The 16,929-nt window shown below is 42.5% G+C and overlaps 1 protein-coding gene across 1 annotated transcript in view; it reads right to left on the bottom strand.

The window, feature by feature from the left end:
• The window catches only part of LOC126766637 (uncharacterized), a 42,577-nt gene extending 25,847 nt beyond the window's left edge, over positions 1–16,730 (bottom strand). Inside the window, exons 1-2 of the mRNA XM_050484389.1 lie at positions 2,722–16,730; positions 2,421–2,642 (exon numbers count right to left, since the gene is read on the bottom strand). Of these exons, the coding sequence (XP_050340346.1) occupies positions 7,010–8,056 (1,047 nt within the window). The 5' untranslated portion in view covers positions 8,057–16,730 and the 3' untranslated portion in view covers positions 2,421–2,642; positions 2,722–7,009. The remainder of the gene's footprint in view (positions 1–2,420; positions 2,643–2,721) is intronic.
• Between the last annotated feature and the right edge of the window lie 199 nt (positions 16,731–16,929).

Raw genomic sequence — 16,929 nt, forward strand, 5'->3', positions numbered from 1 at the left:
ACAGACAGCTGTGCAGTCAATCAGCAGGTGCTCCGGGGTTTCAGGCTCCAAGTCGCAGAACCGGCAGTTAATGCAAGAGGATAGGCCCATGTTGTACAGGTGCCTATTCAACTTGCAGTGGCCGGTGTGCCATGCGACCAGTAGCCTGAGCTTGTTCCTGGGGAGGTTTATTAAAACCTTGAACCTGCTTAGATTGTATCCTCCCATTAGCACCTTGGCATGTCTCATACCACGCGTTTGCCGCCAATGCTCCTCTCTGCCCACTCCTTCTTCCCTGCGAAGTAGCTCCTTTATGGTATGTGGACCTACCCCAATAAAGGGTTCTGGTCCCACCATCTTGGTGGAGGCTGCGGAGCGGGCTAGCTCATCCGCCAGCTCATTACCGGCAATACCTCTGTGACCAGGAACCCAGATTAGGTGTACCTGGTTACGTTCTGCAAGGCTGTTCAGCCTCTCCCTACACTCCTGCACTAATAGCGATTTGATTTCGTAAGAAGAGATCGCTTTTAGCGCTATCGCTGAGAATGGCTATTCTCTCATTGCGATAGTTGCGATGGAGGTTTATTTCTATACACCGACTTATGGCAAAAACTTCTGCCTGGAAAATGCTTGGGAACTCTCCGATGGGTATGGAGAGCTTAGTGTGTGGGCCCGCGATCCCCGCACCGATTCCCTCCGACATTTTCGATCCGTCGGTGTACCACCTTAGCGTACTATTCCTCTGCATCAGTTCGAGGTTGGAATCATTCCACTCGTCTTTGCTGCCGAGGGTGACCTTAAACTTCTTCTTGAAGTTAACTGTTTTGGTAGTGCTGTCCCTCGGGAGGAGGGCTGATGGTACATCGCCACTTATCTTTTCCATCCTCTGGGACGAGATTACCCTAAATTTACCCCACCCCTCTGCCGTTATTTGCAGAATTGTGTGCTTGGCTACCTGACCGATAACCAAATCAAGCGGAGTAAGCTCCGTCAGAACCTCCAGTGCTGCCGTTGGACAGGTGCGCATTGCGCCCGTCATGCAGACACAGGCTAGCCGCTGCAGCATCGATAGCTTGGTCTTAACCGAAGTCTGCGACGCTATTGAGGCCCAGGCCACCGCCCCGTATGTGATTATTGGTCGCACTATCATGGTGTACAACCATCTGAGGATCCTTGGCTTACAGCCTCAGGACTTGCCCGCCAGCAGGTTGCACACCATTAAAGCTTTTGTTGCCTTGACCAGGGTCAGGTTTACATGCTGATTCCACCGCAATGTAGAGTCTAGCATTAACCCTAGGTATTTGACACTTCCGGTCATTCCTATCTCTCTGCCCCCAAGTGTAAGATTCCTGAGACCGGGTAAGGACCTGCGTCTCGTAAACGGGACTACGGTCGTCTTGGAGGGATTTAATGTGGGGGAGGGGGGAGGGGGGAATGTGCTGCCACATTCCTTTTCTCCAGTGCCTTGGCTACACTTTTATGAGACTTGTTGTCAAAGGCACCTTCGATGTCCAAGAACGCGCAACGCATCACCTCTCCATGCTCCAGTGAACTCTCTATTTCAGAGGTTATCTGGTACAGAGCAGTGTTAGTGGATCTACCCGCTCTGTAGGCGTGCTGAGCCGCATGCAGGGGTGCTCTCTTCAGCACTGTCGACCTTATTTCATGGTCCACGATCTTCTCCATGGTTTTTAGTAGGAAAGACGTTAGACTGATTGGCCTGAAGGATTTCGCCAATGAGTAGTCTTTCCTACCCACCTTGGGTATGAAGATTACCTTCGATGTCCTCCATACTTCAGGGATGTACGCCAATGCGAGGCTTTCCCTCAGCAGCCGAATCAGGTGAGGCAGTAAATGCTGCTCCCCCTGTTGTAACAGCGCTGGAAAAATACCATCCACTCCCGGAGACTTGAATCTCTCAAACGAGGCCATTGCCCACCGGATCGAGCCCGCCGTAAAAAGCCGTTTGTGTCTGCGTACTTTTTTCCGGAGGTCTGATAGTTTCCTGTACCACCAGGGACTGTTTCGCCTGTCTGTGGTCACTTGTAGGGGGCAGCTGCCATGATAAGCGTTAATGACAGACTCGTTTAGCTTAGATAGGCTAATCTCCAAGCCTGGGCCTGACACGCTGCTATCGGTCTGCTCCCCCCTGCCCAATTCCTCACCTAGTATAACCCTGAAGGCATCCCAGTTCGCCTTCCGAGGGTTGCGTCTGGGGGGGAGTTTCCTGACCTCTGCCTTTAGCGTGAACCTTAAAATCCTGTGGTCTGATATGGAGGGCTCCGTAGAGACTCTCCATTGCGAGACCAATCCATTTGCAGGCTCATTGCTCAAGGTGAGGTCCAGTACCTCCCTCCTGTTAATAGTTACGAAAGTGGGTTCACACCCAACGTTTTCAATCGCCAAATTACTGCCTACAACATATTCTAATAGGGACTCACCTCTCGCGTTGCAGTCGGTGCTGCCCCATTCTGTGTGGTGAGCGTTCGCATCGCAGCCGATGATGAGGGGGAGCTTGTGCCGTTTGCAGTGCTTTACCAGCCTTTTCACCGCCTCCGGGGGTGCCGTTGCTGTCTCTCCCGGAAAGTATGCTGAGGCCAGTACGAAGTCTTTGCCCTCATTATCCCTGGCCTGTACCGCCACCAAGTCCTGTGTCAGAAACTCTGAAATGCAAAAGAAATCAATATTGCTTCTGACAACTATACACGTCCTAGGCCTCTTGCTAGAGAGGTCCCAGATTACCTTATTTGCCAGTTTCTCCGCAGTGAACCTGCTTGTAATGACAGCTGAGGCTGCCGCCGCATGATGCAGGTTCACTTGGGCAATTTCCATGACGTCGGCCATCATAGAATGGGCTCGAGGAGAGAGAGGTCCTCTACCCCGCCGACAACCGCACTGCTGTCCATTGGGCCTCCTAGTCCGTCTAGGAGCTCCTGCGTTGAGGGTAGCTCCGTGTTCCGGCCATCTGCGGGGACGTCAGTGGTCGTTGCTGGCCCTACCTGTCCGGACTTGCTCCCGCAGGGCTGCTCCGACAACTCGTCCACCTCCATTTTTGTTTCCTCCGGGGTGGACTCCGGCACTGCCTGGTTGTCGACGCCCTTGTCCTGTAGAGTTTTAGCTTCCTTGCTCGCAGTGTCAGCAGACTTGTAGGGCCGCATGACGACCGTGCTATATCTGTAGAACAGGCGGAAGCTCGCGGCCCGGACATACTTATATGACTCATCGTTGATGTAAAGGTGTAACCTCCATCCCTCAATGTCACCTAGCTTCTCCTTTTTGCTGCCTGCAACACACCAGGACGAGATACTGAGTCCCCGGTTCTGGTTCCTCACCAGGTTCAGGGCGTGCTCGTATGTCCTGTCCCCGCTTTGAGGGAGGAACATCGTCATGCTGTGCATGATTGGCACATCTTCCACCCTCTTCACGCAGAGGACAGGGCCCGTCCAGCCTCCCAGCTTTGGAGCGTGTTCCCTCAGCCAGTCGGCGGACGACTCGTCCAGGCAGTCTACCTGCATCATACCTCCCCTGAAGTCGATGCCCAGGAAGGACGCCGTGTAGTCCTCTCATTCGGACGCCTCGTCTATCAGGATGTCCTGGAGCACGGTGAGCTCATCCGGTTTCAGCGACTCCGCCGGGTATTTGACAGGCAGGACAGCCATGCGGACGTTTCTGACAGCATCCGCATATCCGCGCCGCCCTTCCTCCACCCGGTGAGGAGCCGGTCTATATGGTTGGCCCCCGGCTGCCTTTGTATCCGTGCCTCGCACCCTTTTGGATAGGGGGGGCTCCTGCGACGTGATTTGGCCGCTCTTCCTTTTTCCGGCTTGGGCGTACGTGCCCGCGGGCAGTGCCCTGCTGTCGCCCCGCCTTACGTTCCGAGCTGGGCTGACCTGGCCACGGTTGCTGATACCGCTGCCTTGCGCGCTAACTGGCACGTTGCTGTTGTTACCCATTGCCGGAGACGCGTCCTTAGTTTCTGCTGCAGCGGCACCAGGCGTTGCCGCCAGGTGCGCTCCGCTGCAAGAGGGCACGTCGTCATCATCCTTCCTGGCGTGCTCCTCAAACAGCGAACGCTCCTCTGGCGTAAGAGCGTCGAGGAAGCTAAACTTTCGCCTAGCCCCTCGACCCCCCTTACCTTCCGCCTCGATCTCCTTCTTATTTTCCGCTATCGTTGTCCTATGTCGTTGCCCTTGTCCGTCATCAAGTCCTTTGTTTATGTTTGTTTTGTTGTTGTTGCTATTCATCCTGTTCTTTCGACCCTTGGCTCAAACAGGGTGAGCTATCGGGTCTATGTTCTTTATGGGGAACTGGAAGGTCCGCCACGCCAGAGCCCCTTGACGCGGTAAGGCCACCGTTACTTCCCAATTCGTCCCGGTGTTGGGAAGGCTCCGTTAGAATACAGCCACATTAACCTCCTGGCTGCAAAGTTCCAATGGGCACGGGAGTCGCATAACACCCTGGATTAGGAGATGGTAGCTCTTGGTTAGCGCACGCATGCGGCATCCGACATCCCGCGTGGTCCGTGCTTAACAGCACCAACCGCACAGGATTGGAGGCGCCGGTTATGCCTTGCGCCTAAGCCCCTGCACCGCGACAAGGTGCCTACCATTCGCAGAAGAAGGCGAGAGTAAGTTTAAGCAGCTCACCAAAGAGATGGGCTTAAAAGTATGCAACATCTATATAAAACTAGTTTTGGTGACATTTGAATAGCATATGTATATACTGATATATATGTATATCCTTAAAGAAAGTATATTTTGTATAGGTATATGTATATATAACCGCGCAACAGAAGAAATAATATCAAATAATGCAAAACATGTGACTTTTAGGTAATAAAAAATTAGTATTTATAATAGAATTTTTGTAGTAAAAAAATTCAGATACTAGTTTTCAAAACGCCTCCGAAAAGCAACTGCAATGGAAAACTCCTTATTTTTAAACTTTGGCTGTCACGTCGATATGAGCTTTTCAAAAATTGTTACCGAATCTAATGGCGGAGAATACGATTTAAGTTATATGCGTTTATATTTCATAATATTGGTAAATCTCATAAAAGAAAATAAGAATTCGTAAAAATTTAAAATGCACAAAGAAATATTCTACCTACCTAATATTTGAACCCCTCTACTTGAAAAAATGGAAAATGAGACAATCCACCTATCTAATTTACCTATTTTCCGGGTCGACCACTTGAATTATAAGTGTTAGTCAAGAACAATAGAAATGGATTAAGCAAAGTTTGTACCGTTACTTTTTTGGTTCCCGCGGAAAATAAGAATTCGTAAAAATTTAAAATACAGAGAGAAATATTCTACCTAACTAATATCTGAACTGATTTTAACAAATTTGGGTTCACTGCCCGCTTTACTTACCGCTTTATGTGCGCTTTATGTGTTCGAAATAAAAAAAAACCTTTCGTTGTGCGCCACTTGCTGGTATATTCAATTTCACAATAAGAGTGAACCACTCGATTAGTGGGGGTTTCCTTTTTTTGTTTACAATATAACTTCAACTTTTTATAATGTTACATGAAATGCACTTAGTATGTGAATACGCTTATATAATGTTGAATTAAATTCACTTAGGATGCGAATACTAAATTGTTGCGTAGCGGTGGCGGACAAGCGACGTAGAGACCAAGACGATCGAATCGAAACTGATTTGTGTGAAAGCGGACCCTTTTTCCATGGAGTGATGTGGTGTGTGTTTTAGTGTGTGGATCCTGCGCTCGCGCGTGTGGGTGGTGTTGATGTGAAGTGTGGTGATGTCGAGGTGAGTGTGAGTGTTAATGATGGGTGCAGGTGTGGTGTGGGGCAGGCGACTAAGGCTCATTTAGCCAAAACTAAAAAATTAAAAACAAATATAGGTAAGAAAACTAAATCACACGCTTTTAAAGCATATCAAACTAAAAAGTGAAAAATAATTCCTTGTATAAACTAACAATAATAATGAAGGAAAATTTCCTGCATTATTGTGAGTGATAATTCGGGTGGTGGAGCACGGTGCTCGCTCGTTCCGTAGATGTGGTTGGCCATGGGGAAACGATCGGCGCAAATGATTCCACAAAATTTTAAATAAAAAACTGCCAGTCTTAGGTTGCGGAATTGTTGAAATAAATGGTCTTCCAAAGACCTTACTGGCGTCGGTGGTAACGGACGAAGTTGTATTTGGGCACTCACGGAGATTTCTGTTTCTCCACCCTGGTTGTCCCGAAACATTAGTTCGCACACTCGGCTGTCTCCACGTGCTTGCGTACGCAGTCGCAATCGTGCAATCGTGGAGGCGAGGATAACAGTGGGTGGACTGACTGGATGATCATGGCCCGCACTGTTATGAACCTCGTTGCGGTTCGAACGCTTATTAACGCGGTTGGTGATAGCGCAAGTCTTTGTTGCAAAGGTAGAGTTGTGTGCCTGTCCTTAATGATACGGCGTGCATCGGCTTGACGATGAGCGCCTCGTCCACGCCTTCACTTCGGATGGGGTGGCCGGCGGAGCGAATGGCGTTCCGCTCGGTCCGGACAATGTCGCTGAGACGAATCGAGTCTCAGTCGATCGTTGCCATGCCACCAATCCGAAAGGAAGTTACCAGCACGCCGAAGTCGGCTCGATCTTGGGCGTGTGGTATGCGGGAGAGGCATCGTTGGTCAGAGCTTTGCGAATGCTGGGCTGTTGACGTCGGTTGACATGGTTGATAGGGCTCCGAATCCGTCGTGCCAATTGTCAATGAATTTTCCTCCATTTCCTCCATCGTCGTCTTGTTCTTCGGCATCTGAACTGATGCCATGAAGCATCGTGTGGTGTGGGTTGCCGCAACGTTTTCAGCGTATTACGCTGTGGCATTCATTCTTTGAATGGCTCGACGCGAGGCAGTTGCTGCAATAGCGGTGGATCAATGTGGTCCTCAGCCTTACTTCTGGGGACATCTGCCGGAACTTTGGATACCAGCGAAGTAGATGGCTGTCTACGCATAAGGGGCAGTTGATTGTCGTCATTTTCAATAATTTCCTAAACGAAAAGGAAGATTATTAACGTGTGAATTTATAATATGAAATTAACATTGATTGGGTACAATGACAATCTTTCTGAGGCCGACAAATTAAGCCACGTTGAGTTTGGATGTCCACCACCCGAACTCGTTGATCCAACCCTGGATATACTTTGTTGATGCTGCCTACTCTCCATTCATTTGGAGGTAGATTTTCATCACGAACTACCACCAGGTCGTCGACTTGGACGTTCTGTTGGGAATGTTTCCATTTCTTTCGTTTCTGCAGTTCCTTTAAGTATTTGGTCTTCCATCTCTGACAAAAGTGCTGACTTAAAGCCTTTAATTTTTTCCATTGGTTTACTAATGATAGCGGTCTGTCGGTTATTTCTGGTTCTGCCAATGCATTTCTATTCCGCTGATTGCTATTGTGTTGTTGCTGATGATGATGTTTTCGTTGTTGTTGTTGTTTAGGTATAAAATTAGTAATTTTTACACTACAAAAATGATTTTGTGTTCGTTGTTGAGTTATTGTTGAATTTATTTTTGTTTCTTCGGAGGGAACGGAACCTGTTAAAACCCAACCGAACACAATACGTTGTGCTACGAGGGATCCGAACATTTTCGATTTTACCCCATTTACAATGATTTTCGGGTAAAGATCCGCTCCAATCAACAAGTCAACCTTTTGACTCGTATAGAAATTATTATCCGCTAAGGGGATATTGGATAACCCTTTTATAATTGAAGAGTTAATTGATCTGGATAGAAGCAGTCCAGTCAATTTTGGTGGTACGAACTCTTCCGCTTCTACTCTTAAACTTTTGTTACGGGGCGAGCCAATTGTAATCGAGCATACCAATTGAACTCGTCCTGATATGGTATTATTCAGTCCTGAAACTCGCGCGCTGACCTTTTTGCTTGCCAGATGTAAGCGTTTTTGCAGACTATTGCTTATGAAGGTGGCTTCAGATCCCGAATCAATCAGGGCTCTGACAGTAAAGGTGCTCTCGTTGTGACATATTGTCACCATGGCTGTACCTAAGAGCATACTTCGACTGGTAGGCATTTTTAATAGAGGCCACATGAGATTTAGTAGAAATCTCAGTAGTGTTTGTGCTGTCAGATATCTGAGCTATATCCTCACTCTGATCCCGGTGAATCATAGGGTGATGTCTCTGTTTACATTTATTACAATTAAACATACTTCTGCAATTTTTGACTTCATGTGAGTCCGATAAACAATTTAAGCAGACGTGGAGTTTTCTGACAGCATTCAATCGTGCATTAGGCTGCATCTCAATGAATCTTTGACAAGTTTTCAAAATGTGCGATTGAGATGAGCACAGTTTACATTTAATATTGTTTGTTTTGGCGTGAAGGGAATTGATGGGTTTGGATCCAATCCTTGACTGCAAGTTTGGAATCCGATCTTCACCATCAGCCGACTTAATCTTGGGTTGAGTACCCAAATCGACTTTGAGGTTTGATACTCTCTCAAGCGTTTTAACCCGTTTGGTTAAAAACTTGTCTAACTCAACCCATTTTGGGATCTCTGAATCCGAATCCAGAGATTGTTCCCAAAGCGACAGTGTATAGTCCGGTAGTCGGATAGAACACAAATATGTAAATATGGCATCCCAGCTATCTATATTGATCCCATGTATTTGTAAAGCTGAAATGCAGCTATTAATCTCCCGCTGTAAATTTCTGAGTTCGGTCTCAGATTCTGTTGAAATGTGCGGGAGCTTGAATAATAAATTTAATTGTGTGTTGACAAGCACTCGCTTGTTTTCATACCTACACAACAAATTATTCCAAGCCAATGCGAATCCGTCATGCGTCAGTGGCGCTTTCGAAACAATAGCTTTTGCTTCACCTCGCGTTTTCTGATTCAGATGGAATAACTTTTCGACTGGAGATAGCCTTGGGTTATTCCCATAAATGGCGGCAAATAAATCCCTAAGTGAGGGCCATTGTAAAACATCGCCATGAAATATTTCTGTATCACATGGCGGTAAACTGATGGATTACCTCACGGGTTCTACCGTTTGTTGTAACCGTTCAGGTTGAATTACTGTAGAATTCGAAGTAGGGTTTTGGTTGAAAGCCGTGAGGTTGTGCATGTGTTCGCCCATCAAGGCCGCGCAACATACATTAGCGTGGTAACAGCTTGGATATTTAAGCTTAATGTCGTCAATTGAGCTTGTGTCGGAAGGATCCACTTTTGGCAAACACAACTTGTATTCTGACTTTACCTCTGCCCACAGAGATTTCAGTTCAGCTTGCTGTACTTCAAGAGAGTAGGCACTTTGGTTATTTGCTGTTGGAGTAAAAGACTTCTCAAACTCCAGTAGAGCGTCTGCAGCTGTGATAAATGTCTGATGGCTTCCATTGCGTTCGAAAATTGAAACGGAACTGCAAAAATGTTGCACAAAATCGGATCTAAAACTTGAAATTAAAATTTAAAAAATATTTGCAAATATGTTGCGAAAGTTCAAAAGTTATAGAACCAATCACGGACAAACTAGAAATTAGTAGTGCGTTGTTTCTTAATGAAGCGTGAATTTTCGAAGGCACAAAAAAAATTAAGAAATTTAGTAAACTATTTTCGCAAAGTATTTTTTCGAATTTAATTAGAATGTGCTTGCTGGGTAATCGGCCCAATGCACTTGTACTTGCACTTGTAAATTTAGTGAAGTATTTCCTCAAAGTATTTTTCCAAAATTTAATTTGAATGTGCTTGCTGGGTAATCGGCCCAATGCACTTGCACGCCTAGTCTTCGAATATGTACACAAACAAAATTGCTTTGTGCTTAATTACTTTATTTAAATGCAAATACAAATACAAATAAAATTCACAAGCACTTATTTGATTTATATCCACTAATCACTTTCACTTTGTTCACGGGGTTATTTTAACACTACACTATTTGTTTGTTGCTGTCCTTCTGGGATGGCTGCTGCGCTGCTTTGTCTTTGCTGCTCTGCCTTTGCAGTTTGCCTGTGCTGCTTTGCCGGTGCTGCTCTCCCTTTGTTGCTTAGCCTTAGCTGCTCTGCCTTTGCAGTTTTGCCTGTGCTGCTTTGCCTTTGCTGCTCTCCCTTTGTTGCTTTGCCTGTGCGTCTTTGCCTTTGCTGCTTGGCTTTCTTGCCGTCGCTCACTTCACTTGCTCCAATTTTTGATGTCGCTCACTTCACTTGTTTTAATTTTTGTATTTTGTTTTTTTTTTTTTTTGCACTGGCGAAACTGCAGCTGCGTTATTGCTGCTTGCCTTTATTGCTATTCGAACAATATTTGGAAAGGCAGAGTTGAGCGACTAGACTCAAATTAACCACAAGAAAACACAGAAAAAACCGAGAGAGATTGTTGACGCTCCAGACGAGGTTTGTGCGTCCAAGAAATTTATAATTTTTTTCGAATAACAGTGTGTGTGGTTTTTGTTTTTTTTTTTCAAAGTGAAATATTCAGTGCATTTACCAGGTGTATTTATTGTTGTACTTAAAAGAAGTACAATACTACCTGCAGTCTTGTGCGTTGATTTTGTGGGTAGAGTGCAAAAAATAAGTTTTGGTCTCCACTTCACACAGCACAATGGGTTTTGTACATAAATGATGCACAAATTAACCAATCTATTACCTCATAGCTTGCAGAGCACAAATCCAAAATATGTTTGGCTGTAACTTGGGTGTTGCTAAATTGGAGGGTCGCAAAAGGAGAGAGCGCGCGCAACTTTTTTAGTTAGTGTTTAGTTGCGCGCTAATTAAAACTTCGAAAAGGAAGAAACGAAAAGATTATTCTGCCGATACAGACGTGGCAAAAGATATTGGGCGGGGCGGCGTTAACAGTGAGAAAAGCGTGGGGTGCTTTGAGACATATTTTTCATATATCGAGCATTCCACGCTATTTTCACAGTTATGCAGGCATTTTTTCTTCATTATTATTGTTAGTTTATACAAAGAATTATGTTTCACTTTTTAGTTTGATTTGCTTTAAAAGCGTGTGTTTTAGTTTTTTTAAACTATATTTATTACAACATAATGCAAGATGGTAGATATAGAAGGGAAATATTTTGGAGTGAGTCGACGTACAGTACTGAAGATAAGACGGCGGTTTCAATCAAATGGGTACATTGAGGAAGAATTTTGGGTTCTACCAAAAGAAAACAATTGGCAACCAATGCTACCTGAATGAACGTTGAAACCAACATCAGTAAAATCAACCATACCACTTGCTGATCTACAATGTTGGGAGCCAGGTATTGTTCAGGGGGTACTCAATGTAAAAATTTTTGCAAAGATTTTGATAACGGCGCATTCACATGATTGTGAAGTAGCTGTTTATCTTGAGACTCATTTAGGTATGGTAGTTTGTGGAGCCCGTGAGATACAAGCCAGTATCGAAACAGGGAATTCGATGTCTTACTTTTATTGCACAAACGTTGAAGAATTGGGTGAGTTAGTCAGGCGATTCTGGCAACTTGATACAGTCGTTTCGTTTTTTTAAAGGAATGAAGATGAAGAAAAAGTGAAAAGATATTTGTCGATACATATTCAAGAGATGCGAACGGTAGATTTGTTGTTTCAATTCCATTAAGGGAAAATATTGGTGATATTGGAACTTCAAGAGAAATAGCATTGCGGCGATTTATGTTGTTGGAGAAAAAATTAAGTAGAGATCCCGAACTAAAGAAACAATATACAGACTTTATGAGGGAATATGAGACGTCAGGACATATGGAAACGGTATCGAGGGCTGCAAAAGCTGGAGAACTGGTGTATCACATACCACCACATCGTTATGTCACAAAGAAATAGGCCCCCTTATAGGGGGGTGTACTTAATTGAGTACAGCGGCGTATTACAGCTGAAAATTTTCAAAACATTGTTTTTCGACACATAATGTTTTTAGACATTTTTTGCATTGCCACCGAACTCTAGCGTGACACATAACACACCGTAATGGTTTTTCAATTTTTGTGGGTAGTGTCCTTTACTATCTTGGGGCAAACCTGGGACCAATGAAGCGGAAGGCCGAGTCTTATGTTGTGTTTTTTTGGCGTAAGTAGTACCTCGCAATAGAACGTCGAAACAGGAGCTGATCCATGCTATCACTGTGACTCATTACATGCAAACGCCAATCATTTGCAATTGTCATATCTAGCATACATATGTACTTATATGTGAATAAAACCCACCACCACTTTTTCCCATGAATTGCAATCCTATAAAGAGAAATTGATTGATCCAATTCATCCATCCCACCCATGTGCTTGTTATAAGTTTGCAATGCCTTTGGTATGTTTACATCTGTTTTATCACGTTGCAGAGACGACCATCGCTTGACAACTCCCAAAGGTTCAATAGGGTCATAATTTGTCACCTTAGTGCAAACACTATTATCCTTCCATCTCACTAATAGAATTTCGTTTTGCTTATCAAACCTGAAATCATACGAGGCACGGTCTTCTTTCTTCATCTCTTTAGTACTTCTCATGGGACATTTCTTTGTTCTATTTTCTCTTATCGTTCCAGTTGCACTTCTTTTTTTAGGTCTACCAAGAGATTATAATTAGTAAAAAACTTATAAAAAAAAAAAACCTGGTGCCTTGGTGGATCAGTCTGCAACCTTTGAAGTAACGTTTTATCAACTCTTGATCCTAAGGGTTCAGTAGAAGCTTCAACGGCTTTTCCATAATAAAATTCAAAAACATAGCAGTATCCTGTGGAACTTGCAGCTACCCAATTTTTATAACCAAAACGCACTGTTTTTCCACGGATAAACTGTTTAGCAGAATGATGACCAAAATACTTCACCATGGGCTCATCTATTGAAATATGGTCGTACACTACACCTCACTGTAGAAATTTGCTCATAAGAATATTAGCTAATGGACGAACTTTAAACATTTTATCCCTCAATGATCTAGCTTCGTTGTTATTCACAAAATGAATGCTTCTTCTTTTAATGTCTCGAAATCTTTGCCTTAGCACACACTTCGATATTTTTTCAAGACCTACGTCCTCATCATAAGACCAATACAAATCTTCTCTTGGTAGTTTATGATATCCTGATAGTATCAATATGCCCATAAACTTTTTCAAAAAGACAGAATCTAATTGAAATGTGTCTGTTATTTTGATTAGCGTATAATATTGTACGTATTATTTACGATCAAGTTTATGACGTCTTCATCAAATATTTTCTCAAATATTACAACTGGTGTGAGATTTTCAAACACCTTTTTTACCTCTTCTTGTCTTTCGGTGACATAACTAGAAGAATATATTTGTGAACACTGACGCCATATTGGTTGATCTGGCAGCTGACGACGACTTCTCCTTGCCTTTTCGGTTAACGGCTCATCATTGCTGCTGTCATTGTCACTGCTATCCCTAGGAATGTCTTGTGGTAAAGAGGTTGTGACCATATTCTCATCGACACCTTCTTCTTCATCCCTCACCACGCTAGGTTCTGGTGGTATGATCGCGAAGTCGAAATCACCATCATTGTCCCTGTCTTCTAAAACGGCGTTAACGGCTTCTGCTAAGCCGTTATAGTAGTTAGAAAAGTTAAAACGTTTTGAATTCATTGTCACGAAACCCTAAAAAAAAGTGAAAAACTTATATGGATTCTGCCGCTGTACCTAACCAGGTACAATAAAGTTTAAACTACGATTATTTGTAATTATGAGCTGTAATATTTTTATTCATTATTTATATTACAAGTATAGGTACAAACAACAAAATAACATAAATAAATTAACAATTATACATGTAGATCAACAAAAAAATAATTAAATTGTTTTCTTACCTTTATAAGCGTTCAGACTGATAAAATATAACCCACTTTGTGACAGATATTGTGGATATTCTCACCTAAATTCCTAATGTTTTAGCGCACCATGTATGTCGTATTAAAATAAATGGAAGCAAACAACAATAGTTTTAAAAGTTTTGCTGTACCTGATTAGGTACAGAGGCGCCAAATGGGTTAAAAAACTGTTCCGGCAAGTACGAGTAGTCCAAAGTCAATGGGATCTTATTTTTTGGAGAAAGAATACTGATGAACCGATAAGAGAATATTGGTTAAAGGTCGTAACATATGGTATGACATCATCTGCATTTAATGCTGTTTGAGGAGTGATGCAGTATGCAAGGGATGCAGAAAAAGAATTCACAGATGAGTCTAAAGTAATTGAGAATTATTTATATATGGATGATTGTGTCACTGGAACTAGGAATGAAAGTGACGCGATGCAATTGACAAAAGAAATTGATCATATTCTAAAAGGTGGCGGTTTCGAAATGAAAACGTAGAAGACGAACTCGAAAAAACTTATAGAGGAAATAAACTTAGAAGAAGAAGAAGGATCATTCATGTTTTGCATCAGTGTTGGGGTTAAAATGGAAGCTCAAACAAGATCAATTAACCTTCGCAGACTCTTGAGATAGAAACTGTCATCGCTAAAAGAAATATATTAGCTTGTGTTGCTCAACTGTATGATCAAATGTTTTCATTTATCCAGTAACTATCTTAGGCAAAATTATTATACAAGACTTATGGCACATCGGATCGGATTGGGACGAACCTGTACCTGAAGAGATAGCGATAAGGTCTAAAAACTATTGGTAAGACGTTGTTATTCTTGAAAATTTTGTTCTTGACAGATCCATCTGTCATACAAATATAGATGGAAGGATTGAAATACACGGGTTTTCTGATGCATCAACGACGGCTTATGGTGCTGTGATCTATATTCGAAAAGTACTAGAAGATGGACAGGTAAAAGTTACATTACTTTAATCAAAAACACGTGTTGCACCAATGAAGATAATTACGGTGCCCCGTCTTGAATTAGCTGCGGCAGAGTTATTATCTCGTTTACCTTTTTATGGAATAAGAGTAATGGAATATACAGAAGTTGACTACACATTGTGGACAGATTCACAAGTGGTATTTTATTGGATAAAAAAGATACCACGCAACCTCAAGACGTTTATGGCAAATCGCGTATCATCAATACAGACGAATACCGATGTGAAGAAATGGCGATAGATATTGTGGTTAAATTCATTTCGAATGTTAAAGTCCGTTTAGCACTTAGACAATCTAAGAGAAAATAAATGTTACAGTTAGTACCCGATAACAAACACAAGTCACAAGAGATGAAATTTCTCTTGAAACAAGAACAAGAAAAATATTACAACAAAGAGATAACGAATTTGAAAGCGGGTATAAGGATTCCAGAAAAAAGTAAGATTGAATTGTTGAAACCTGTGGTGATGGACATACTCCTCAGAGTGCATGGCCGATTGAAAATTTTAAATTTAGATGAAAACATGCGACACCCAGTGATAGTTCCAGATGGACCCAGATTATCGTGGTTAATAATGGATCATGCGCATAACGGAACGAAACACGGTGGCATTCTAATCATGATGCAATTTATTCGTCAGTTTTACTGGATTTCGCGCCTTCGTAGTTCACTAAGGAAATAACTGCACAGATGTGTTATTTTTGTGCGACACAATCACCACACAAAGGTCCAAATGATGGCAGATCTACCCCCCCATCGATTCAGAGCAGGTAAGCATTTTCTACACACAAGAGTAGATTATGCTGGACCGATAAAGATCAAAATGATTGACAGGGATAGGAATTCATCTAAACGTGGTAACATACTTAACAACAATAGCTGTCATTGCTTGTTATGACCGTTTTATAGCTCGTCGTGGTTGCTGTGAAAGAATATACAGTAATAATGCTACAGCGTTTGAGCAGTATGGTACAAAAAGGGGGTATTTCAGCATTTAAGTGGGAAAGATACAGAATGGCTGTTCATGACTCCTGCAGCTCCCCACCAGGGAAGAATTTACGAGGCAGCAATAAAGTCGATAAAATTTCATCTAGTTCGTGCCATTGGTCTGCGAGTACTATTCTTGAACAACTATCAACCTTACTTACCCAAATCGTTCTTAACATCCGCTGAATGACGATCCATCTGACTTTGAAGTTTTTCTAGTTCTTCCATTTCTGTTCGTAATTCAAGAGAATTCATCAGCTAAAGGCATTAAACAGTGGAAAGAGCGATAGACTATTATCAAGGCGTTTTGGGTCAGACGGCAAAGTGAGTATTTGGCAACACTGCAGGAACGCAAGAAGTGCTAAGAGAATCAGAGCGAGTGCCATTGGGCCAATTAGTACTGATTTAATGTGAGAATTTGCCACCAGCTTAATGAGCAATAAGCCGTATAATAGAACTTCGTCCCAGCAGTAATAATTTGGTGCGTTCCGTGACAATTCGAACGTCAACGAATATTTTACACAGGCCAGTACAAAAGATATGTACTCTACCTTTAGACATAGAAGATAAATAAAGATAGTTATAATTTTTGAAAAACTTAAGGTTTTTCGGTGGGACTGTTACGAATTTGCTGAATTGATGTAATATGCCATTATCGTAATGACAATGTCCGAGGTATGGGCATTAATAATGTATAACATAAATTTTAGTATTCATCTGAGATTGAACGAATAATAGTCGTTGGGTTGTTCTCCTATTTTCCTAACGTATAAAAACACCTATCTTGTTCTTCTTTAATTGGGTTTCGATGTACAGTCTTGATTGGTTCATCTTGGAAGGAACAATAATAGCGAGAATCTGCACTACGATACAGTCTCAAGTCTCTAAATTTGAAATTTTATGTTAGAGACAATTTTTAGACTTGAATGAAAATAAATATGTCGATAACAAATATTAAATTTTCTATAACATAGTCAAAAAACAAAATTATCAATAAAAATAAAAATATGTGTCGACTTTGTTTCATAATATTTACGAAATTTATGTAAAATTAATTTATTTTTAACCTTTTCGTGTTTGAGTTGCTTACAAAATATAAAAAAACGACAATCGATTAATATCTATGTATTCAAAATGGCAGACAAGTTTGATTTTG

Source organism: Bactrocera neohumeralis, unplaced genomic scaffold, assembly GCF_024586455.1.
Source record: "Bactrocera neohumeralis isolate Rockhampton unplaced genomic scaffold, APGP_CSIRO_Bneo_wtdbg2-racon-allhic-juicebox.fasta_v2 ctg195_1, whole genome shotgun sequence".
NCBI lineage: Eukaryota > Metazoa > Arthropoda > Insecta > Diptera > Tephritidae > Bactrocera > Bactrocera neohumeralis.